This window comes from Betta splendens, chromosome 12 (genome assembly GCF_900634795.4).
Source record: "Betta splendens chromosome 12, fBetSpl5.4, whole genome shotgun sequence".
Lineage (NCBI taxonomy): Eukaryota > Metazoa > Chordata > Actinopteri > Anabantiformes > Osphronemidae > Betta > Betta splendens.
In genome coordinates, this window is record NC_040892.2 from 4,643,463 (window position 1) to 4,668,620 (window position 25,158).

The 25,158-nt window shown below is 49.7% G+C and overlaps 3 protein-coding genes across 5 annotated transcripts; 1 reads left to right on the forward strand and 2 right to left on the reverse strand.

Annotated features, from left to right (window-relative positions):
• Positions 1-33: 33 nt before the first annotated feature.
• Positions 34-10,204, reverse strand: ssh1b (slingshot protein phosphatase 1b). Of its 2 annotated transcripts, XM_029168200.3 has the most exons (15): positions 9,765-10,204; positions 8,769-8,806; positions 7,250-7,350; positions 6,599-6,663; positions 6,387-6,508; positions 6,227-6,295; positions 5,715-5,780; positions 5,294-5,488; positions 5,090-5,183; positions 4,869-4,997; positions 4,729-4,775; positions 4,498-4,644; positions 3,960-4,160; positions 3,246-3,882; positions 34-3,160 (listed from the first exon to the last, which is right to left on the reverse strand). In XM_029168200.3, the coding sequence occupies exons 1-15, from the start codon at positions 9,843-9,845 to the stop codon at positions 2,615-2,617; spliced, it is 2,538 nt and encodes an 845-aa protein (XP_029024033.1). In that variant the 5' UTR covers positions 9,846-10,204; the 3' UTR covers positions 34-2,614. The 2 variants fall into 2 exon arrangements, with proteins under 2 accessions (XP_029024033.1, XP_029024034.1); XM_029168201.3 differs by lacking the exons at positions 8,769-8,806; positions 9,765-10,204 and adding an exon at positions 8,089-8,757.
• Positions 10,205-10,511: 307 nt separating this feature from the next.
• svopb (SV2 related protein b) lies at positions 10,512-14,689 on the reverse strand. Its single transcript, XM_029168206.3, has 16 exons — positions 14,528-14,689; positions 14,244-14,350; positions 13,924-14,009; positions 13,740-13,838; positions 13,585-13,656; positions 13,373-13,497; positions 13,226-13,289; positions 12,993-13,118; positions 12,791-12,919; positions 12,620-12,693; positions 12,451-12,527; positions 12,264-12,368; positions 11,744-11,855; positions 11,566-11,647; positions 11,399-11,488; positions 10,512-11,224 (listed from the first exon to the last, which is right to left on the reverse strand). Exons 1-16 carry the CDS (start codon positions 14,587-14,589, stop codon positions 11,030-11,032), a joined length of 1,605 nt encoding a protein of 534 aa, XP_029024039.1. The 5' UTR covers positions 14,590-14,689; the 3' UTR covers positions 10,512-11,029.
• A 768-nt stretch (positions 14,690-15,457) lies between these two features.
• Positions 15,458-24,865, forward strand: myo1hb (myosin IHb). Of its 2 annotated transcripts, none has more exons than XM_055513185.1 (32): positions 15,458-15,569; positions 18,718-18,879; positions 19,148-19,263; positions 19,333-19,531; positions 19,603-19,683; positions 19,751-19,930; positions 20,006-20,104; positions 20,179-20,292; positions 20,379-20,450; positions 20,521-20,640; positions 20,721-20,788; positions 20,865-20,970; positions 21,060-21,140; positions 21,227-21,318; positions 21,391-21,485; positions 21,560-21,606; positions 21,720-21,800; positions 21,870-21,975; positions 22,059-22,176; positions 22,259-22,372; positions 22,445-22,521; positions 22,598-22,666; positions 22,742-22,826; positions 22,901-23,063; positions 23,136-23,219; positions 23,304-23,397; positions 23,480-23,535; positions 23,608-23,743; positions 23,820-23,890; positions 23,973-24,070; positions 24,191-24,290; positions 24,380-24,865. In XM_055513185.1, the coding sequence occupies exons 1-32, from the start codon at positions 15,474-15,476 to the stop codon at positions 24,404-24,406; spliced, it is 3,207 nt and encodes a 1,068-aa protein (XP_055369160.1). In that variant the 5' UTR covers positions 15,458-15,473; the 3' UTR covers positions 24,407-24,865. The 2 variants fall into 2 exon arrangements, with proteins under 2 accessions (XP_055369160.1, XP_029024032.1); XM_029168199.3 differs by lacking the exon at positions 15,458-15,569 and adding an exon at positions 16,834-16,969.
• Positions 24,866-25,158: the final 293 nt, after the last annotated feature.

Sequence of the window (25,158 nt, forward strand, 5' to 3'; positions counted from 1 at the left end):
GCTAATTATAAATTAATAAATGCCATTTAAGCATATTATGCAGAAGAATGGTTTTATTCCCATCATAAACATTAGACTGGACATTATTTTAACAAAATGTAAAAAAAAGTGCATTACACAGAAACATTGTCAATGTACAGTACACAGAAGTTAACAAAAACAACGTAACGAACTCCCAGGTCGTTCCTTCCTTTTCCACATCAGCAGACATGACGTAGGTCAGACTTGTGCTTCATGAAGACCCTTCATGAATGTCCTTCCTCACAGGTCCTCGATGTCTGGCCCCTTAAAACAGGATTGTCAGTTTGATGCCTGCTTCCTGGGAATCATGTGATTCAAATATTCAATCATTGCTATTTTCGAATTGTGCCCAAAATACACAGTCCTAAAGTTTCAATGATCCAAATAATTATTTTACTTCTCAGTACACAGTAGCGTTATCAGTGCTTTTCTTCATATCGACCACATCTGCAAGCTAATACTTGATAGCAAATTGCAGGGAAATGTATACAGAGTGGTTTAATGGAAACCATAGTCTCCTTCCAGCAAGTACGGTTCCTCAGCCAGCTACTGAACCAATACGGCGTATCACAAGTTCAACAATATCAAACAAATACAACAATATTATAGGCTATTCATACGTGGAAGTCCATCAAGTATGCGTGTATCAAGGGAAAGAGGCTGCTGTGCATGAGCGGACGTGTGTTTGCATACATTATATCATCAAAGAGCATAGGTATTACCGAGAGTGAGGATAAGTAACGGACGAGAAGCCAAAAGCACTCATGCTGCTTCGATGCATGGCGGAGCTAAGGCCGAGGTTAAGGCACTTAAAATACGCACAAAATCCAAAACGTGAAGCAAAAAAAGGGCAAAAAGGCAAACAAAGAATGATATCATATGCTATGAATGCAGGACACATTTCAAGAATATTAAGATCTGATGGTCTATAATAAAAGGAGCGGTTTCGGATCCTGTAATGTGGTCGCATTCTTTAAACTTAAAAGGATGAAGCTACAGACAATGGCTAGTTGACTGTAAACTAGAGTGGAAATCTAATATCAACCCATCACACAATCGCTCACAATAAGATGTGTTAAAATGACTAAGTGTTGTGGAGATGTGAGATGTTTCATTTATTCAGAAATTAAACACTCAGTGGATTTTCTTCTCATTGTGTCCAGTCTTTGTGTCTCATGCTCCGCTACATGGTTGCGATTGCGAAACGGTCATCTACGTTTTCTATTTAGATCTTATTCAGATGTGAGCAGGGTGCTATGACCAGTGTAACGTCATGTTTGTGTGGCAACGTGAGGGAAAGAAGAGGAGGAACCCTGCAGCTGAGGAAGGCGAAGGGACAGAGGGTGCAGTTGTTGCTCCATCTTTGTTGCTACTAATGCAATTAAAGAAATGTACAAAAAGACACCATCAACCCAGCGGTTAAAGAGAACTCACTCATCTGCAGTCAACCTCAGCACAGCTTTCGCTTCTGAAGCGCATCCTTCAGCGTCACAGCACACCCAGCGTGCTGGAAACAGTAGCACCACAGTACGAACCACAGCAACCAGTGGAAAAGCAGCTTCAAGCTTCATGCGTCTTATTAGAAAATGAAGAAAACAAACCAGGCTTTTGCTTGAATCAACAGACTGTAAACTGAAAACTGACTTTAAGCTTACTGTCATTTCTTGACTTGAGTGTTTAATTCTATACAGTGCACTGTGTGTAAGGATAGTGTGGCTAAAGCTATACATGTTAGTGTGACGTTCAGGGAAGGTCTATGGTAAAGCAGGTGAGCCATGCTTGTGATGGAAGCCTCATAGATAGACGTCTCCGCAGGTGCAGTACGTGTCCGATCAAAGGAAAAGTGTGTCGGGCGACTTAAAGGCCATTCACTGGACCTGACAGATATATGGCTTTCATCACACCAGTAATGAGTTCACTGAAAATGAATGATGCACACACAAGAGCTCCAGCTCTCAGCGTCACTTCTCCAGTGACCAGAGCTGCATTAAATACAACAAATGGATGATTTATCCAGTGGAGATTAAAAATATTACCTATAACAGAGAAGGTTGGGGTCAAACCAGTCACTGAGCAGAGACGGAGCTCCAACAGTTTGAGATGCTTGTTGTTTGAGGTACGGCGCTTCACAAAGAGGCATAAACGGGCTCCACATACTCACATCTGAGAACATCATGGTGGTTCTGTCCCTTCAGTGTAACATGAGAAGATACTGGACGCTAGCAAAAGGCTCAACTGCAAAGATTAATCGCACGATTTCTGATGCTGCTGACGAGCTAAATAAATAATAATAAAAAAAACACAAGCATGTTACGTTTCTGTCAACATCAAAGTGTGAACAGTTGACCTCTCAAAAGTCAGAACACTGGATTTTACAAACCACCACGGCCTCCTGTTCACGTGTGCTCGTCTCCACTGGGCTGAAGGGAAAGCCTGACCCTCGAGCCTTTGAGCCGATGCTGAAAACAAGCAGTCTCGTCCAAATCTTCAGATCAACACACACACTGCAGGTGAACAGTGAGCTGCTGCAGCAGCCAGGGTGAGACAGTCCAGGTATGACAGCACAGCGTCGTCCTTCTGCCCATCGCTCCCCTCAGGGCGTGGGCCCCACGGGGAGCTGGCTCTCCATGGCCAGGGCTGGCAGCTTCTCCAGCGGCTCCGTCCTCTGCATCAGTCCCACACCAAAGCCCATCCCCAGTCCTGGCATCTGTAGCTGGAGCCCTGTGCCCTCCCTCGGTACTTGTACTTCCACATCCCCCCACTGCGGCTCGACCATGTCCTCCGCTTCCACGGAGCCGAAGTCAGGCAGCGTCTCCTCACAGCTCATGGGGGAGAGCGCCTTCTGGTCGCGGCCCGCTAGGAGGGGCGGCACGCCCGGAGAACAGGTGGCGCAGCGGTACAGAGTGGGCGGGACCGCCGCCGGCGCGGGCAGACACTGCAGGAGGGGCGCGGAGGCGAAGGTGGTGCCGGGCGGGTCTATGCAAATGGAGGGGACGGTGCAGTGGCGGGCGGCGCTGAGGCGGTGGGAACGGCTGCCGGCCAGACGCTCGCAGCGCCGGCCCTGCGGCAGACGCAGGCAGTCTTTACACGACTGATAGGAGGGCTTCACCTTCAGCGGGTTCCCTGCGCCAGCGCTGTCCTACATGGAGGAAGATAAGGACAGAGCAAATGGTCAGAGGCGGGCAGAATATGGAATAGGCCGATTCACCAGCTACTCTACTCACGTCGAAAGCTGCAGGGCAGCTGCGCTTGGCGGCCAGGCGGTTGCTGTTGTTGGTGTTCAGGTTGGCGAGGCCCAGGCGGCTTTCCTCCATCCGCTCCGCCTCCTCCCCGCCCCGTTTGCCGTTATCCGGCGTCTGGGCGAAGGCCGCCATCTCCGCCTCCTCTTTCTTGGCCTCCTCCTCGTCCTCCTCCTCCAGAGTGCTGAACTCCAGCCGGAGCCTCATGTCCTCCAGGGGGTCCAGGCGCCCGCACGTCTGCGCCGCCGTGCCCTCTCCCGGCAGGGCCAGGTGGGCCATGGGAAAGCCCTCGTCCTCCAGAAGCGCGTCCCTCTCCACGTCTTCGATCTCGATGAAAACTCTCTCCATGCCGAGCAGAGGCGGACCCCTCACCGGGGTGGAGGGCTCGCTGTCCAGAGCGGAGTCTGACAAGCGCCTGAAGTAGTAATTATAGTTGAGGGAGTCAAGCGGCTCCATCTCCAGACCCATGTTCCTGCAGGGCGACGCGCCGCAGCCGCCCCAGGCTTCGTCCTCCCGCAGCACCGGCGTCCCCTCGCCGCCGGTGCAGTGTCCAGACGCCTGCAGCTCGTCGGACCCCTCCTCGTCCGCGTCGGGCCTCCACAGCTTGTTGTGGCGCTGTTTGCTGCGAAAGCAGAAGACACGTGAGCCGGGCGGCGCGTGAGAGCACGCGGCGCTGGCTGAGGTGGCGGCGCTGCTAACCTGGCGTCGAGGATCCCCTCGTACTCGGCCAGCTGCCTCATGAACGCGGCGTTGGGCTGCGCGATGTTCCGCTTCTGCTTCACAAAGTTGTACGCCTTCTCCAGCGACCAGCAGTACTCCTTCATTGCATAGGCAATAACCGTGGAGGCGGAGCGGCTCACCCCCATCTTACAGTGCACCAGGCACTTGGAATTGTTCTTCCTGTCGGGCAAAAGGGGAATTCATTAATATCTGGAGGGGGAAGTATCAGTCATATACGCGACCTCAGACCAGCAGATTTTTAGGACCGCGCTACGTTCGTGCTCATCGTTGGTCGCAGCTCTACAGAAAATCCCTGTCTACTTGGAGTTAACAAGCCTAGACAGTTGCATAGCAACCAGACGTGTTTCCAGACCATTTCAGCGCTGTTCCTGCACTCAGGCAGGAGCAGAATGTGTCCGGTGTGATCGCAGCGCCGATCGACTGGGACGACTCTGAATGAGTCCATTAAATAGCGCGTCACAGCCCGCTGCGTGTTGAAGCGGACGCAGGGTCTCACTTGGCTTTGACGATGAAGTTGTACGTGTCGTTCCAGTGCGCCAGCAGGTCCGTGGCCTCCTCATCGTACACGCGCACGTTGTGGTAGGAGAACATCCCTGGGAAGAAGTTGTCGATCTCTCGGGTGACGTTCAGAATGTAACCCACTCTGTGACAGAACGGAACGCATGGGTTGTCTGTGACGCCCATTTAACTGCAGTATGAAATGCAGATATGAAATGAATGGGTTTACCCGCAGTCACGGAGTTCCTCCAGGTTGGAAGCGTTCCACTCAGACCCCTGTGACGTTAAACACACACAAACCTAGTTAGGAAACCTGCTGCTGAATCTGAGATAGGGTTGAAGAAATGAATGACTTTACCAGAACCTCACCAAGTACACGTGATCAAAGATGAGCGTGGCCTTGTCCATCTGACCCAGGATCAGAAGCATCTCGTTGTCGATGAACTCCTTGTACTCCTTAAGGTTACAGCTCATGTGCTGCTCCAGCTCATTGCGGATCTGAGGATATAATACAAACGATACCTGTTAATCGTTTATGTCCGGTACAAACCACTTTCACTCACAGTTGAGGTCTTGCTTTGGCCTCATACCTCTTTTGATGTGATGTTTTCTAGGTCTTGGAACGTCATGATGTTGCGCAGCTTGGCCTTGATGAGACACTCGGTTCTCTCCCGCTCAGTTGGTCTACACATAATTACGTCATCACGTCAGTGCAGATATTTGAATGAAAATAAGCATAACCGCGTTTCTACCAGCAGCTCGTTCTATTCACGTGAGACATCACAGCCTCTCACCCGTCCACGAACATGGTGGGCGAGTCGGGCCGGGTGCTCTCCAGGTCAGTCATGGCGTTCCACTCGTTGATGCAGCTCTGCTCGGAGGTGATGCAGCTCTCGTAGAAGGCCATCCAGGTGAGGGCGATGCCCCCGGGGAAGTAGTTGAAGCGGCGGGACACCTCGCATGCCTTGTGCAGGACCTGCAGGGCAGACCTACGGGGGCACAGAGCAACGTGGTAATTCCCCGGGTGTCCAGCAGGTGGCGTGTGGAAGAACAGTAGTGATTAAAAGAGTCTGGAGAAATTGTGAATTATATTATGTCTCTGGCAACAAACTGGGACGACATTTAAAAGAGCATTAACCTCACTGACAATGATCTAGTTACTGTAGGAGTTTAAGCACATGCCACAGCATAAAGGTAAACATAAAGCTCCCTCACCACATGGCCTGAACAGACACAGGCTTGAAGACATGTGACCGCCCCGACGTGTTCACGCTGAAGCCTCTAGTGAGGAAGAAGAGGGGGAGGAGAGAGGAAGATCAGTTGAGGTCTGCGTGGAGATGGAGGGCGATGCAGGGATGTAAACACAGACTGGACGGGGCTCGTTCGCCGGACTATTCAGGACATGGAACAGTGGAACATTCCTCCAACGTGCAGAGCCGGAGTCACAATGTTCACAGGTCAGCAAGAACAGTTCACACACACAAAAGGCATGTAACGCGCTACTCGGCCACCGGAGGGCGGCGCAACCTATAAGGCAGAACGCCAAAAATGCAGCTTGAGACTGAGCAGAGGGACTCAACATTAGAAACCCGTGCCTCACATCTGTCGCTGTGTCTAAAAGAAAGGAGCCTGAGGAACCCCTCAGGAGTAGTTCTGATCATGTTCACGTTCAGCTGTTCTTGGTATTAATTATTCCATGTGGTATTAAAGGACAAACTGAAACTCACCCATCTCCATCTAAATGTATGTTGGTATCGCTCCACAGTGGCAGCACCATCCCAATAGAGCAATTTTTACTGAGGGTCAGAAAAATTAAACAATTGAACAAATCGAATGATCAGATTAAACCGCACTAAACAAAAGGCTACAGAGAGATGGACGCATTACCTGTCCTTGTCTGTGAAGTCCATCCCCAGGACGATGTTTTCCTCCGTGTCCTGGTGGCCGGTGGTGTAGATGACGACCATGTAGCGCACCCGGTCTGACCAGCCGCTCTCCAGCCGAACAGCCTGTGGATCAGGAGGAGAGAGAGGGCCAGAGACTCAGCCAGGCCAGAGACTTCACACGTGTGCAGGAAGGCAGTGGGCGCGTGTACAAACCAGTTTAATGCGATCCTCAGAGCGCAGGATCTTAAACATGACCTGCAGGTGTTGAGGTAAATCACCTGAAACAGAACCATGAAGCCTAATGAGAGAAACTGAAGTACAAATACATGACACACACTAATTAATCACATGACATGCGAAAAAAAAAGGTCAGCTCCAAAGTGATTCACATGTTTCTCCTGTGGACAATTAGTTGGTTTAATTCCTCACAGGGTGAAAAATAAGTGTATCCTGACTCGTCTAAAGCTATTGGAAGGTGTTAAACACCTGAGTCATGGAGAAGCAGACTCGTCCTGCTTTCGTCCTCAGACGAGATCAGACTCAACGAGACAAATAACTCGTCTATAAAAGAACCCTGTGGAGAAGAGGCGGTTTATTTTTAGCCCGTACACGACGAGGATAATCTGTAATGTCACTTTGACGCGCAGACAAACGTCAGCGGCAGAGTGACGGTGTTAAAACACTTTCAAAAAGCCAGTGATGCCGAAGAAAAAAACTTCATATATACAAAGACTCAGCAACTGGGGAGCTGCAGCGTTGGTGCGAAACTCTGGGTCGTGTGAGGTAAGAATGAACAGACAAACCCACACGGAAGCGCTTTTCGTCTGGGGCCCAGATGTGCCCACAGGAGTTCTGGTTCTGTACCTGCATGCTTGTGGTGGGTCGGGGTCTTTGGTTCCTGTGCGTTGCCGCCCTGCTGTAGGAAGAGGGCCGCTCCTTTGACCATGAAGAAGCTCTCGCTGAGGCTGGAGAGAGTGGGAAAGAATGTGAGCGAAGGGAAGTCGGACTGAGAACGAGAACAGGAAGTCACAAAGTGCTGTGATACAGAAAAGCCCGTCAGAACCGACCGACGCCGTCCGCGTCCCTCCTAAAAAAAGCTTTTTCATGAGCAACGTCATGCTGCGGTGCTTTCATTATTTCTCAGTTGTGCAGCAGTTGTGATGAAGAAGGTCAAGCGTCTGCACAGGAGGCGGATGCCACTGCATTTAGCCCATCGGTCCAGCGGGCGGGACAGGATCCTCATCAGTGAAAGTCAGCACAGCCCTGAATCGGCAACTTTCGCAGCGTCGTGCTGTCGTAACGTAATGAACAGACGCCTCTTGATGGCGTTTGCTGATCGCTGGTAAATCGAGTTGCTCTCACAGCTTTGACTTTAGAGCTCAGTGTGTTTTCTCACACTGAACAGAGTGCAGCCTTGTCTTTTAGTCACACACACATGCACGCGCGCACGCACGCACACACACACACACACACACACACACACACACACACACACACACACACACACACACACACACACACACACACACACACACACACACACACACACACACACAGGAATGACTGAGTGGGACCAGAACAAGGCCTTTTGTTTCAGCTCCTCCGATCCAAGATTTTATGTAAATGACACAGAGACTAAGGAAGAAAACCTAAACATACAAAACTTGTCCACCAGTGTTAAAATCCTGAATATTTGAACTTACATGCGACAGATCTGCGTCTGAGTTAGAACAGCGCTCGCCGCAAAGTGCTGGAACACGGCGAAGGTGCCTCTATGAGGCGATTTCACCATCAGATGCATCCTGATGCTTGTGATCCTATTCCCAGTCTCTGAACCCGTCCCCTTTCGTCCTCCGGTCCTCGTCCTCTCCTCCGCCCACTGCTTTCCTCCCGTCTCCGTCCTCGCTATCCCTGCCCTTCCAGCTCCGTTTCAGCTCCCTATCTTCAGAAATCTGCTCTTCCCGGCGCGGGACAGCTCCACAGCACCGACATTCACGCAGGCGCACGGAGGCGGTGGAAACGGCCCCTGGCATCAATCTCAAGTTTGACATGTGGAGTCCTAAATTAAGCCTCTGACGAGTCGCTGAGCCAGAAAAACAGCGCTGCTGACGGAGTGGGACAAAAGCATGACGGGACCGTCTCAAGCCAGTGACCCGAAGCACAAAGACTGCCTTTGTTAAAGCGCTGCTGACATAAATCATGACTTCTGTGACGCGGAGGTGACTGAATAAATCTTTGTGATGGCGCTGGAATAACAGCTGACGCGTCCACCGTTGTGTAACTAAGTAAAGAACAACCTGCCACAAGCATTAGCTGCACTAAAATAAACAGATACGACTGTACATGAAAGCCATTAGACATCTAACAGACAGTTAGAGCTCACCTCTGATTGTTTTTCCGGTCGTCATCGCTACCAAAATCCTGAAAGACAAAACAAAGCAGAGGTTATGAACGCTGTACTGCACAGAATAATAAAATGTCAATGAAGAATTGTGGTCGTGTGAAAATTGTTGTTGTGGAGTCACAGACTGTAATAATACACAGGACTAAGAGGCCAGGAGCATCCAGGGACTGACTCCGTGTCAGATGTTTAGGACGTGAGGCTCGAGTTGAGGAGCAGGAGGTTGGAACGAAGCGCTCCAGCGCCATCTACTGGTCTCGCTGCGCCGTGAACGCCTCACGGAGCTGTCAGCCGAAAAGACCCGTCCAACAGCACAAGTTCAACTAAAAAAAAACACCCGCTCATCCACCTCTCATTTCACCGATCAGACTCACAACAGTGACATTATCCGGGCCTCATCTCTGGAACACCACTTTCCTGAACCCAGTGAGTGGAGCAACTGACCCCGACGTTGTGATTTCAGTGGGTTGGGAACTTTAACACAGCTTCGACTTTGTTTTTAGTTTTGCAACTGGGATTTGGTTTCGTCACAAGGTCAGCGCTACAGCTCATTGTCAGGAACAGAAAAAATTAAAAATACAATATTCCCCTTGAAAGCCTCCATCCCAACGCTGAGGCTGCGCTGTCACCGACACGAGGGGAGACAACCTGCAAAATGAGCACTTTGTTTCCAACGACTCACCCCGCAGCACCCCCCCCCCCCCCCCCCCTCCCATCCTCCCCCCTCCCCTCCCCCTTACAGGATTTTGTTTACAAATCCGCTGCCACACTATAGTCACAAACAGAACAAGGCTGCTGCTGGTAACAATGCAACAACACGCCAAGTTTAGCGCGGAAGCGGCAGCGGGAGGTGAGTCCTCGCTGCGGGGCACGGAACGCCACCCACGTCCGGCACCGGCACCGGCCCGGACCGATGCGGGCTCCCGCGTCCACCTCGCACCACGTACACAAAGACCGAGCCCCGGCTTTTCCGCTTACCTCCCCCGCACTGCTGTTGGTGGTGCTGGCCGAGGATGCTGCACTGGGGGTGGGGGAGCGCTGCAGAGTCACCAGGGCCATGGTCGGTGGGCTGCAGCTGCGGAGGAGAGGAGGCGGGAGGAGGGCGCGACGCGGGGAGATGCGCCGCTGAGGGTGTCTCTGTCACCGGGGAGGAAAAAAAAAAACGCCGAGTCAGACCGTTCTCCGGCGGCGGCCGACTGCCGAGCCGCGGCGGGGCTCCCGTTCCGTCCCGCTCCGTGCGTCCTCTGCCGTCACCGGGGTCTTCATGGGCGGGAGGAGTCCGCGAGCCTCCCCCGTTTGTAGCGAGCCCGGAGCAGAAGCAGAGATTTCATCGCCGCTGCGCAGACGAGCGAGCAAAACACGGTGCAGGTTGCGAGCGGGGCAGAAATGACATGCAGCTTTACCGGCGGCCTCTGATTGGCTGGCCTAGTTCGCGTGCGCGCTGTCATTGGGCCAATGTTGTCAAGGTGACTGGCCAGACTAGGAACTCCCAGATATAAATGTGGATCCACAATGTGAGCTCGTGCGAGGCTGACGCGATGTGAACCGTTTTCGTGATATCGATTTCCTAAATTGATGAATGCGTTGTTTGACACATGAGCAAATCCTGGTTAAAGTGCCGTCACTGTTCCCTAGAGTACAGGGTGATGTCATCAAAATCCTGCTTTTAAAGGCAAGACCCAAAATAAAACGAGATCTGATTTTCTAGTAATTTACCTACAAAAGTTGCTCAAACAATGAATTTATAGCAATTGTCACTGAAATTTTCAAATACATGTTCAATTTCAATATTTGAGACAAAGAATAATTATTTTCTTAAATCAATGATTTTGTACAGTTAACTTCCCAATATTTTCAGTCAAATATTCTTATTATTGTTCTTATTCCAAATCCATGCTCACATGTCACATGTCAGAACCGACATTTGTTATTGCACAAATTAAACACAATATAAAAAAGCAGACTCTCTCTCACACACACACACATTGCTTGACTTCCTATAAATAAATACAACATTTATGAAATTGATATTAACAGTCTCTTGAGGACGGGACACATTTTTCTAAAGTGTTCGTCTCTTGCTGTTGAACTGTTCTCGTGACCTGAGTGGAAGAAAGTGTAAACGAACTAGTCCAAGCACCGAGGCTGCTCCCATCACGGCTGAAGGCCTGTTTTTAATGAGGCAGATGCTTCGGGTCCTGGTTCACCGGTCACCTGTTCCACCTCCCCTCCTGGTTGTTCTCCTACTGCTCAGCTGTTGGACCATTTGACTGGCGGTTTGTGGCGCTCGTCCGTCCTTCGGTGTCTGGGTCCGGTCCGGTCTCGCGCAGACCCCTTCCCAACGTCTCAATGGGTAAGAGCATGGAAGCTGCGCCGGCCACCACACTACAGGCACAGTACACGGCCAGGGTCAGATACACCGAGGTCCTGAGCAGCACCTGGAACCAAAACACACACGTGATGAGTCGCAGCCCATGAACTAATCTACACATTTAAACCTGTAATGTGGTTTCACAACGAATCACAATTTGCTCTGACCAAAACAAGCATGAACACTAGTTTCAACATACTGTAATTAAGGCTAATGATCTTTAAGCAGGTATCTTTCCTACCTGTGCCACGAACGGCGTGATGAGGGCGCCCACCTTTGCCATTGCACTGCACGTGCCCATGGCTAAGGCTCTGTTTTCTGTAGGAAACACCTGATGAGCAGACACCGGACTGTTTAAAGACATTCCAAGACTAAATGCGCTTAAAACTGCACGGTGTGCAGATCTACCTCTGGCGTGTACACAAAAACCACTTGGTATCCTCCGGAAATAAAGGCTCTGGCGAGGAAGATGAAGATAGTCAGCGCTGTCCTGCACAAAGACACGAAGGGACAGGTTTAAAGACTAGCCGTGACGTTTAGCGGCTGTTCCAGGACCATAGCACGAGGCCCACGGAGGCCGACCCACCTCCCGATGCAAGCGAATAGAGGCAGAACGAACAAGGAAAACATGAAGAAACACAGGGCCATGCTCTTCTTCCTGCCAACGTACTCCACAGCCAGAAGGATGACTAAAAGGCCTGCAAAAACATGAACACAAACATGGGCCCATGAATACAAGAACAAACAAAGGCCACAGAGTTGCAACGATACAATGAGAGTAAATTACACATCAACAAAGTAAAGGCACGCCCTTAAACAAACACATTGTGTCTCAATCTACTTAACTAAAGCAGAGCAGCCCTGGGTGTTGACATTTACTATACTTAAGCTTAAAGCACCAGCTTTAACTGCCTCAAGTCTGTTACTGTACTGTAAGTTGAAACAAGGTCTTTCTTTTTACTTTTTTCAAACTTCAGTTGCATGGACTATAAAGAAACCTTCTGTACACAGGCTCACACTGGTCGGCATTAACAGTTTTAAGCCTTTCACTTTCTACACTACTTATACTTCCGAGTACATAAAAATGCTACCACGGCTAATTTCACCTGGGAATTCAGCCAGAGTGGTCCATAAAAGGTCTTTGTAGTCAGCTGATGTCAAATATTTGCATTCCAGCTTGCAGCTCGGTTCCGTCTTGGCCTGTTGAGTTGCTGGAAAAAAAAGCCAGTCTTTGGTTTTAGCAACATATTGTGATGAGCCTGAAAGCTGATCCGCATGGACACCGTTACTTACTCCCACAATCATCTCCAGCTTGGAACATCTCAGTCGTCAGCAGAACGATGCCATAATAGCAGAATGCATTGGAAAACCTGGATAGAAACACAAAACAATATTACCTTCATACAATGATATGAAAAGCTGATAGAAAATGCCTAGTAGATATTGTGGAAGCCGTACTAACCATATGAACCACAGGAGAAGGGTGGTACTGCAGTATTGGGCCGTGAAGAGGTCTTTGATCCGTCCACGTTCTTTCTGAAGGATTCAAATGATAATGAACATTGAAGCCGTATTTGTAGGAACAGTTTTAACATTTAAGCTGTTCAATTTTGAATTCTGAAACACATCTCACTTGTCTGTAAGCGATTATCCTTCCCTGAGGCATGGGCTTCCCATTGTCTTTGGCGATGCGCTCCAGCGTCGCGATGGCTTTATCGCTCCTCCCCGTCAGCATGTCATAGCGGGGACTCTCAGGCAGCCACTGTGGGACACAGACGCGTCAGCTGAGCGTTTGAGACGCTTTCGGGAAATGGATCTCCGATAACGACACTCACGAAGCAGAAGGACACAAAGATTGCCATCGGTATAGTGGACAGGCCGAGCAGCCACCTCCAGCCCAGCGTGGGCATTACCCACAGGGCCATTAGGACCTCGAACACAGCGCCGATGGCCCAGAATGCCTGGGTCGCATGAACACAGCAACAAGGTGGGAATTAATGAGCGTTAAAATAAATCAGAACGAGGATTTGATAAAAGTCACGCATCGATAACAAAATCACAGCAGTACCGCAATCATCATGATGCAGATGCCTCTCGTCTTCAAAGGGAGGAACTCTGAGTACAGTGTCACCCTGAAAGACATCAAACGTCTATGCGTGTTCCTCCTCGGGTTATTGTGACATTGTATCACACGCAAAGGACGCCGTGAACTTACGACTGAGGCGCTCCCCCGATGCCGAAGCCCACGAGGCCCCGCAGCACCAGGAGCCAGACGTACACCGGCGCGAAGGAGCTCAAAATGCCGTAGTACAGAGTCCAGCACATGCAGAGTGTCAGGCCCTGTTTGCACCGGAGAGACACGTTTACATGGAGCTAATGCACAACACGCCCATCATGCGTATAATAAACTGATTTGATGCTACTCGCCACTTTTCTGCCAAATTTGTCGGACACATTGCCCCACACAGGTGAGCTGATCCCCATCCCAATGAACACCACCTGAGGCACAGAAGCAAAGCCGTGAACGTTCCTGTGCTCCAAATGATCAGCTGACGGCGAAAACGGTAAAAAACAGACTTTACCGATGTGATGAGGGCCACTTTGTAGCCAGGCAGCATCCACTCGCAGTGCAGCTGGGGGCCCAGGATGCTGAGGATCATCATCTCCATGGCGTCGCCTATCTGCACCCAAAGCCACAGAGAGCGCGTGAGAAGCGACGTCTAGAGTTCAGACGGGGGTTTTTCTCGAGTGCTTCAGGATTCGCACCCAGGACAGGCCAGTGAGGAGCGAGATCTTCCACTGGAACCACCCGAAACCAATGGCCTCCAGGGCCTCGTCCACTGTGAAGGTTTCTGTGAAGGGACAGGCTCAGTCTCACCTGAAGAAATGTTTGCTCAAGGCAGCAAAAGCTTTATTATTTATCCTTCAATAAATGTTAACATCTAAAACATAATGATTTCACAATAACAGTAATAACTTCATGAAAGAGGAACGAATTAACCTAATTAATTATAGGCGTTGACCTCAGATAAGCACACGGCGTCTGAGGACATTTGAGGTCCAGACTTTAGGATCAGAGCCCAAACCTTCACTTTGAGTGGATCCATATGTGCTCGCTGAGTCCACGCTGGAGGTTATTGTGCAGATCTCGCCTGTGTCCCGGCCCTCGTTGCTGTGATCATTCACATCATCGCTAAATGTCAACAGGAAACAAAAAAAAAACAGATATTATGGAGCACAAGCAGTTGCGTGTCCGTGACTCTATCATCTTGAACTCAGCCCCGCAGCGATACTTTCTCATATAATTCCCATTCAGCATCACAGAATTTGAGGAAGTCAAAATAAAAGCACCGAACGCATGCTGCTTTACCCGGGTTCAGGATCTTTCCACCTCTTGTAGGTGATTTTTGTTGATTTTCCCCAGTTATCCATGTCGGTGTCGGGGAGGCTGTTAATTCCAGCACACAGCACTCAACTCACAACACACCGGCGAGTGGCGGTCGAACCTGCTGGTGCGGTCATGTCAGGTTTCAGCAGTGAGACGCCCAATCACAGAACAATACCTGCAGAGAATAAGGGGGCGGAGCCAACCCCGGAAACAAAGGTGTGCTATTTAAAGGAAGAATGTTTAGGTTCTAGTTAGGGCCAAGTCAGCCAGTAAAACAAACAAACAAACAAACAAACAAAAAAATAAATACAACCTTTGCACATGTGACAAGCAGGGTTTTATTTCATTCACCTTTATGACCTGTAAAAAAAACTAACAAAGCCTATTACATGGACAGACATTTCATCCTGTACTGAATAAAAACATTTAGATTTTTCATTGCTAACAAGTGGGACTTAGAGTAAAGCCAGCATTAAAAACCAGCATTAGCTAGCTTTTAATTTTGTGGTCACAGCGTCCATATAGAGCACAGTGAGGTCCTGTGTTTCACTCCTGCTCATGTGATTGATGCCGGCAGACGAGTAAAGTGGGTTGAGGTTTCACATGAACCAGTGAGCCGACAGCACAGAGGGAGGAGCTACACCTGCGCAGGTACCTGCGGGCTGGGCTCTATCTATGAGTAGCTGCTCTGTCCTCCAGCTGACAGCAGGTTGTGCTATGACTCCTGGTGCCGCTGAACAAGTCTGAGGGAGGATGATGATGATGATGATGATTTAAAAACGTGTCTGTAGCTGCTCTGTGGCCTCTCTGCTCCCTGGAGGTCAACAAGGTCAACCTGAAAATGAAAGCAGTGGAGAGCTAGGACGCTGTGAGGACATGCTGAGGCTGTTGCATTATGGGATGGCCATAAATAGAGTGCAGGTGGAATATGAAGAACAGTCTTCGTGGGTCTGTCCCCCCGGTCACATCGGATGTTGGTTCTCAGTGGACGTGTCTGAATTTCTTCCACAGCATGGACTCAGAGGTAAGACTCAAACGGGATTTATTCTGATATTACAAATAAGCTTGTGAACGTCTGTGCTAAACGCACTTATACTGTGAGATCTTCACTGAATTCTCACTTCTCAAACAAGCCGCCTCACACCTTGTTTGACACAAGGAACCTGTTTGCTCACATGAATAAAGGATTAGCTGAAAGTCGCTTGACCCTGTGAATATTCATTTGGACAAGTAAGGAAACAGTGCGACTCAGGTCATATTAGGAGCTGTAACATCTGTAGTGTTTAAGCAGAACTTTCATTCCAAGAAAACTGTGAACACCTGCTCTTTCCTTCACTCATGAATGAGCGTGAGCTGCAGGAGTCAGGTCTGAGCTGATGTGCTGAGAAGTGGCCGACGCTGTGGGATCTCGGCGCTGCTCTCTGGTGACCCCGGGGCGCGCGCTAATGTGCTCGTATCAACGGCCGATTCCGAGCCGTCTTCTTTAAAGATTGAGCGAAGCCCAGAAATCTCCCGGAATCTGCATAATGGATTACATTATGGTAATGCTGATTTTTCCAGCACGCTCTCCCGTGTCACGGCGCGTTTTAGCTCATCCACAGCCCGTAACGTAAGACGGCCTCGCGGATGCTCACAGGAAGCGCAATGTTAAATTTTAAACAGAGCGAACGAAACGGCAGCAGACGTGTCACACATGTGAGACTAAACCTCCAAGATGTGATGTTATTGGATCTTATACAGCACTATAAACTTAAAGGGATGTTTTAATAAATTTATTCTTCATCTTTTTATTGACCTTCATTTCCTGTTAACCTTTGACACATTTACTAATAAGTAGGAAAATCCACCACACTGTGATCATTTGTGATGCAGCTGACGTCGCAGCTCTGATGAGCAGTCAGTAATTAGTCTGAAATGCATCTGTCTAATCAAAGATCAGTAATTGAATACCTGTGCTGTAATTTTGTGGGGAGTGGGGGAGAGGGTGGGTCTCTGGGAGGGTAGAGTTACTGCATCCTTGTATTACACACACACGTATACACACACTCTTCCTTAAACAGTGCTGAATGGACGCTTGCTGCCTGCGCTCCATGAAAGTTTAACCAGTGCAGTGTTTCCGTGTCCCGGCGGCTCATTAGTGCCGCGGTCGCCTACAATGCACAGTCACCGGCACATGGCTCTTTGTCCTCGCCGCCTGTGGAACGGGGCCTGATTTGACTCGAACGGATGCAAACCTGAGCAGCGCAGGAGGCGGCGGTGACCCCGGATTCTCTCTTTGAACTATGGGAGCGCGTGCCCTCAGCTGAAACCCGCCGTCCAGGCTGCGTCCGGCTGAGCCGTGCGGTCCGGAGCAATTTGGATTCTTCAGGTTGAGCACACGAAGCTGATCCAACCATGACGCATGTGGCTTTGGAAGCGAAGGAGGTACTTGCATGCGGCCCAACGTTGCACTGATCGTGGTTGTAGCATCTTGTCTTTTATTACTACAAAAACAAGACATAATTAGCATTAATTAAATGACAAATTGAAACTGAAAAGTGCATGCAAAATGTTTGAATGATGCACTTTTGCTGCTTTGACACAAACAAAATTTATCGAAAAAACTCCCACTTTTTTTACTTCTATCAAACAATTCCAAAAATGCAAGAAAATAAAAATTGAGAGTCACCAAACCGAGTAGTTAGCATAGACAGCATGTGGACTGGACTCGGCGGCTGTGGTGCGGTCCGGTCCACAGGGACGCTTCTCGGGACTCCTGAAGGTGTTGTCAGCCCGTGACCCCTGAGGAGCGCTATCTCTTTCAGGAGCCTAAATGCCACTGTGCGGCCGCGTAACAGGATCCGGCAGCATCCTGGATAGACGGGGACAATGGGCCCCCCTCTCGGGTGATGGTCTCCGGATCAGATAAACTCTCCTCTTCAACTTTTTTACTGTAGTTTTCAGCCTCGATAATGTGTCTCAGGCAAATGTGTTTTCTAGTACTGTATCTTTAGGCTTTTACCTCTGGCTTCATGTCCACATTCTAAAAACATACAGTTGTGTTATCACAGAGATGTGACATTTGCTTAGAAGGGGAGAAAGTCCCGACTTGGTGCTCAGTGCTGGAGCAGCAACGAGGGCAGAGTGTCCAAAGTAGAGTGAGATGATGTCATAAATGTCACTTAACTCCTTCATATGACCATCGTTTGTATATATTCAGTGTTTTAATACTAATACTACTTCCTTGTTTTTGTCAAAAGCAGAAAAAAATGAGAAAACATGTGAAAAAGAGCAGAGTTTAGAAAATCTATTGTTCCCAAAATAAGCTCAACACAAAAACATATTAAGGATGAGATTAGATTTTTTTGTTATTGATGGTTTCCTTCTGAAGGAAGTCCAGACTGCGATTTATCAGTGTTTCCTGTCGTAACGTTCCCCTTCCTTAATAAAAGCCGATGCTCAGCTCAGAGGCACGCACACTGCAGGGACCTTCGGGTAGGTAGCGCGTTGTCCTTTTTTGTTTTGTATTTGTTTGTGTATTTCTTCTGAGCGTGAGTACGTGATCTGTGAGCGCCTGTTGCTGCGACTCGGTGACAGGTCGACTTGGCAGCGATGAAAGCCAAGCTGCCGAAGCCCAGAGGGGCCGGGTTTCATAGCTCCCTAATTAAAGTGCATTGCACTCGCTAATGGCTAATATCTGGTACTTCTTCATAGTAGCAGTACAAGAATGTAATTAACATTAGTTTTACTTGGTTAAGCTCATACCATGTACTGAGTGTCTGGAGGAGGTGGAGCCTCTGGTGAATGTGACTGATTGCATTTTTGAGGATGCTGAAGCAGATTAGATAGTGGTGTGTGAATTTAGATTCGTCAGGAGCGTAAAGGATGTAGTCAAGGCCAAATCTAGCTCTGACTGGAAGTCACAGACAGAGGGACAAATGGGCAGGAAATTAGTCACCGTCTAGGAAGCAGGTATATATATATATATATATATATATATATATATATATATATATATATATATATATATATATATATATATATATATACATATACATATACATATATATATATCCTACAGTAGGTTGTCCCTCAGTCCTTGTGTTTGTGGAACAGGACGGACACACAACACGGTCTCCAGACCAACACAGACGTTGGCATTTGTGAACACTGTTCCCCATCTTTGTGCACAGAGTCTGGAGGAACGGTGCAACCAGATCCTGAGGAACATGGAGGCGTCCCTGATGGCCCGGGACCGCGTGGGCATCCAGGACTTCGTCCTCCTGGACGCCTACACCAGCGAGAGCGCCTTCCTGGACAACCTGAGGAAACGCTTCCACGAGAACCTCATCTACGTGAGTCCTTCCCGTGCCGCGTCGCTCCCTCGCGCCCTCGACCTCCAGCCTGTTGCCCTCTGCTGAATCCAGCACCCGGTGTTGCTGAAGCAGCAGCTCGTGCTCCTCTCATTTGCAGGGTGAGCAGTCTAAAGGTCAGCGGCGTCCGGGAGGTCATGACAAGGCATTAGCTAAACTTATTACTGCTGTGGAGCTAAATTACATATCAGCTGCATGATACACACACAGATGCAGTCGGAGGTCATTTTAAGGTTGTTGTTCTCTGCAGACCTATATTGGGACCCTGCTGGTGTCAGTCAACCCCTATAAAGACCTGGGAACCTACAGCAAGAAGCAAATGGATACTTACATGGGAGTGAACTTCTTTGAGCTTCCACCTCATATGTAAGTTGGCGGTTTGCTAACAGGAGAATAGCTAACAGGAGCGTCACGCGACCTTTCACCTTCTTCCAGCTACGCCCTGGCAGACAACGTCTTCCGCACCATGCTGTCGGAGTTCAACAACCACTTCATCCTGATCTCGGGCGAGAGCGGCGCGGGCAAGACGGAGGCCTCCAAGAAGATCCTGCAGTTCTACGCCGTCAGCTGCCCCAGCACCAGGCTGCTGGACGACGTCAGGGACAGGCTGCTCCTCTCGAACCCCGTGCTTGAGGTCAGCGATGGGAATCCAGCTCATTTCAGAGACTGATTTTAAATTAAAAATGTGGTTTTTGTGTGTGCTAGGCTTTTGGAAATGCCAAAACTCTAAAGAACGACAACTCAAGTCGCTTTGGAAAATACATGGACATCCAGTTCGACCACCAGGTGACCTGAAACAAATGACACACATGGTGGCGCTGGCCAGGAGCTACAGGTGACTCTTGTCCCCTAGGGTGGTGCAGTTGGGGGTCACATCCTGAGCTACCTGCTGGAGAAGTCCCGCGTGGTCCACCAGAACCACGGGGAGAGGAACTTCCACATCTTCTACCAGCTGGTGGAGGGAGGAGACGAAGGCCTGCTCCGCTGGCTGGGCTTGGAGAGGAACTGCCAGCATTACCGCTACCTGGTGCAGGTCGGCGAAAGGAGCGGGATGTGATTCAATTCATCGGGTGCAGCAAAATGAATGGTTCCCTGTTGTTTTCTCCAGGGTGGTTGTGCCAAAGTGAGCTCCATCAACGATAAAAGCGACTGGAGGACGGTCCAGAAGGCCCTCGCCGTCATAGAGTTCAGCGAGAGCGACACGGAGGTGAGGCTGCGCTGTCAATCAAGCAGCCGTCGCACCCGTGTCCAGACATTCACGCCGTTCGTCCCTCTGGGCAGCACCTGCTCGGCGTCATCGCGAGCGTGCTCCACTTGGGAAACGTCACGTTCGACGGCGACGCTCGAGGATACGCCGCGCTCGGCAACAACCAGGAGATGCAGTGGGTGTCGAAGGTAACAGCTCCTCGCCTCCGTGCGCGCTTCTGAGCAGACTGGAGGTTGGGTTTCACACACGCTTTGCTTTCGCCTTTGCTGAGCAGCTGCTGGGGATTCCTGCTCAGGTGCTGCAGCATGGCTTGACCCACAGGAAGATCGAAGCCAAAGCAGAAGAGGTGACTTTAAATAAATACATTCCCTTTCATTGCTTATTCCTAATTATTATCATGACTCTTTCCACATAAGGTGTTCACTCCCTTCTCTGTGGACCACGCGGTCTACGCCAGGGATGCTCTTGCCAAAGCCGTCTACGGACGCACCTTCAACTGGCTCGTTAGCAAGATCAACGAGTCGTTAGCTAACAAGGTGAGCACCGCAGGCAGCCTCGCCCCAGTCTGAGACCTCATTCTACCCCAGACGCGTGAGTCTGTGTCAATCCTCTGCAGGACTCCTCCAGGAAGACGGTGATCGGCCTGCTGGACATCTACGGCTTTGAGGTTTTCACCGTCAACAGGTGCGAGCGTGCACAGAGTCTCCGGGAGCCGAAAACGGAGTCCTCCGCGCTCACGCGTGCGTTTGAATCGTTTCAGCTTCGAGCAGTTTTGCATCAACTACTGCAACGAGAAGCTGCAGCAGCTGTTCATCCAGTTGACGCTCAAGTCGGAGCAGGAGGAGTACAAGATGGAAGGGATCGAAGTAAGGACGCGACCATTTCTGCTTCCTGCTCCACATCTGTTCTCCAGAAGCACAGTAGTGAAATGCAATGATCCACATTTCATGCACAGTGGGAACCAGTGCCATATTTCAACAACAAGATCATCTGTGACCTTGTGGAGGAGAAATACAGAGGAATCATCTCGCTGCTGGTAAAGAGTCATAGTCCTGCAGTCAAACACCCGCCGTCACCAGACTGGAACATGACTCACGCCTTGTTGCTTCTCTCGTCATGGAGGATGAGGAGTGTTTACGTCCAGGAGAGGCCACGGATCTAACCTTCCTAGAAAAGATGGAGGAGAAGATTGGTGGTCACCCTCATTTTGTCACGTGAGTCCCGCGTTTATTTCATTAACTGGAGGAGTGTGTCTCTACAGGATTTCACACCCCTCCCTCCTGCAGACACAAGCTCGCTGATCAAAAGACAAGGAAAACGCTGGGACGAGGAGACTTCCGCCTGTTGCACTACGCTGGGGAGGTCACGTATTGTGTAACCGGTGAGCGATAAATGAATTGTTCTGTTTTCTCTCCCCATCACATTTAAACTGAACTTTACTTTCTAAACCTTTAGGATTCATGGATAAAAACAATGATCTCCTGTATCGGAGTGGCAAGGAGGTAATTTACTTTACATTTCACACCAAGACAATAAACGTATATATGGTCCACTCGGTAGAAATAAATTGCTTAAATGATTCATAACCTACTAAACAGTTTCTCTTTTTCTTAAGGTCATGCAACAGTCCAAAAACCCTATTATTCAGCACTGCTTTCCCTCTAACGAACCAGACAGCAAGAGGAGACCTGAGACTGTAAGCGGGGGTTCATTCACATACATGCACAACAGTCGTGTGCGTCACAGTTCACCTGTCGCTCCTCAGGTGGTGACTCAGTTCAAGGGCAGCCTGATGGGCCTGACTGAGATCCTCATGTCCAAGGAGCCCTGGTACGTCCGCTGCATTAAACCCAATGATGCCAAGCAGCCAGGTGAGGCCCTGAAGCGCGGCACCGAGCTGAACAGAGCGGCCACGTTCGATCCGCAGCCTCTCAGTGCTGTTGCGTTCCCTCAGGACGCTTTGACGACGTGCTGGTGAGACATCAGGTGAAGTACCTGGGGCTGATGGAGCACCTGAGGGTCAGACGGGCCGGCTTCGCTTACAGACGCAAATACGAGATCTTCCTACAGAGGTGCATACGTTTTCATTCAAAGCAGCGAGTTACTTTATCTTGCAGATATTATTATTTTTATGCTGTTATTCACGATGCTCAGGTATAAGGCTCTGTGTCCGGACACGTGGCCCAAATGGAAAGGCTCAGCAGCGGAGGGAGTGCAGCTCCTCATCAAGCACCTGGGCTACAGGTCCGATGAGTACAAGATGGGCAGGTACAGTAAGCAGATGAGTCAATCTACAGTATCACTCTATCTATGACTGCTCATTGGTCTCTTTGTTCCAAGGACAAAAATCTTCATCCGCCACCCACGGACCCTGTTTGCAACAGAGGATGCGTTTCAGGTCTGCAAACATAAGCTAGGTGAGACGCTGCTCTGTAAGTCAGGGTGTAGTAACTAAAGGATCCCTGAGGGTGAAAGTGTCCGTTTCTGCTGCAGCCACGAGGATTCAGGCCAAATACAAAGGCTACAGGGTGAAAGAGGAGTACCTGAAACAGCGAGAGGCCGGTGAGTTCCTGCTTAGCGACGGAAGGCTCGTATCTTTATGATGTAGCGGTTTTTATGTGCTTTAACGCCCAACAGCTACTAAGATCGAGAACTGCTGGAGAGGTCTGATGGCCCGGAAGGAGCGGGAAAGGAGGGCCTGGGCCGTCAAGGTCATCAAGAAGTACGATGGCGCTCACCTTGAAGACGGCAGCGTGAAGCTACCTGGTATTAATACAGCGGTGGATTTGTCTTCAGGTTCATTAAAGGTTTCATGACCAGAAATCAGCCTGCGTGCGTGGACAACACTGAGTACCTGGCGTACGTGAGGCAGAGCTACCTCTTGCGCCTAAAGGACAACCTCCCCAGGAGCGTCCTGGAGAGAGACTGCTGGCTCTCGGCTCCGCCCGTCCTGCAGGAGGTGGGCGGCGGGTGGAGGTGGCGTTGGAGGACGTCCTGAACGGCGTTAACCTGCGCCTCTTGCTGTTGGCAGGTGTCCCGGCTGCTGAAGGCGCTTTACGTCCGTCACATGGTGCGCGAGTACGTCCGAGGGACCCCCCCGCAGAAGAGAGCCCAGGTGCCGGCCCCAGACCCCGGGCCTCGAACTCAGCGTTAAAAACACAGCACTGCCTCCGATCTGAACGCGTCCCTCTGTTTCCAGCTTCAGCTGAAATCCCAGGCGAGCTCCATGTTCAAAGGGAAGAAGGAAAACTATCCCCTCAGCGTTTGCCGACCGTTCCTGGAGACGCGGATCGGTGAGAGTGCGGCCGCTACAGCACATTATTAGGCACCGATCTCCCCTCGTGGACTTACAAAAGTTCCTCTTTTCTGATTAAGGGGAAGATGATATAAACCCCAAAGTGTTGCAGATGATCCGGCACGAGCACATCAAGGTAGAAGCCGCCCGTTTCGATGTCCTCATCGCCCTCTCTCGTCCACTAACCTCACGGCGCTCCCGTCCACAGTACAGCGTTCCCGTGGTGAAGTACGACCGCAACGGGTTCCGGCCCCGCCTCCGGCAGCTCGTCTTCACCGCGGCCGCCGCCTACCTGGTGGAGGAGGCCAAGGTCAAGCAGCGGCTCGATTACAGCTCCCTGAAAGGTAACGCCGATCCGCGGCGGCGCACGCGTGTTCCCGCCGCCCGCCGCGGGGCCTAAAGGTGACTCTCGTTTTGTAGGGGTGTCGGTCAGCAACCTGAGCGACAACTTTCTCATCCTCCACGTCGCGTGTCACGACGCCAAGAAGAAGGTTTCCCCCCACTCACCGCCTCATGCGCTATAATTCATATAACTCAATAAGTCATGACGACTGACGAGCCGCGTTGTTTCAGGGAGACCTCGTTCTGCAGTGTGACTACCTGTTTGAGGCTCTGACCAAGATGACTGTTATTGCCAACAAGCAGAACTGCATCAACGTGGTGCAGGGCAGGTACCGGAGGCACGACCCCCCGGGGTCCCAGCGCCAGATAGAGCACCCACTGCATCACAATGTCTCATTGTTTGTAATTTAGATGCAAATGACAAATTTCCGTCCTGTTTTTATGCCCAGCGTGCGATTCGACATCCAGCCCGGTCGAGAGGGGTTCGTGGACTTCAAGACGGGTCAGGAGTCTGCGGTCTACAGGGCGAAGAACGGACATTTGATGGTGGTGAGCCTCGAGTTACAGCCTTGAAGCTAAAACGAGGCACGGATGGAGCTTTTTGTGCAACTCACCCAAGTTTCTAACCTTTGTTTTAGGAGTCAACAAGAACCAAGTCGAGATGATGATGATGATGATGATGATGATGATGATGATGATGATGCGGATACAGTTCAAAACAAAGCCACTATTTGTTACACAGTTAAATATATGCTACTATAATGAGATTACTGCCAATATCTGACCACAACACCTGCTGTAGAGGGAAATATTATGTGTTCAGCCATGAATGTGTCAGTGTCTGTGCTCATACCTGCTGATAACTTCCTGTAGTCTTTCATTAAAACATGAAACACACCTAACCCTCACCCTTAATGTAAAGTATGTGTTTTAGGACAGAGAAATAAATTAACCAAAGGTCCACATGCACCAGAATCATGGAGTACTGTATAATATGTGACTGTGAGGCGGTTCCTGAGGCAGCAGCGCCACCTACAGGCTGACTGCCGCCACTTCAGGGAACGTTTGACCTAAGTGTTGTGAAAGAAGACAATTAAAGAATAAAAGTTCCATCAACAATCATCTTCAAGCTCTGGTTGTCTCTTCGGCTTTATTTTATCGCTGAACATTCATTGCACCAGACATAAAATACAACATAAAATAAATGCTCATAAAATTGGTGTTGTTGTGATTAAGCTGCATCCGACCAAGTCCAACTAAATGAAATGAAGCACAGTACAGATACCCATTAAAATAATACAGTGGATACTGATATTTGGAATCAAAACAATTCTTCTGTAGATGTTGAAAATTCTCATTATGAAATTAATACACACGTTTTAATGACACTATATCCTAATGATGAGATAAATACATA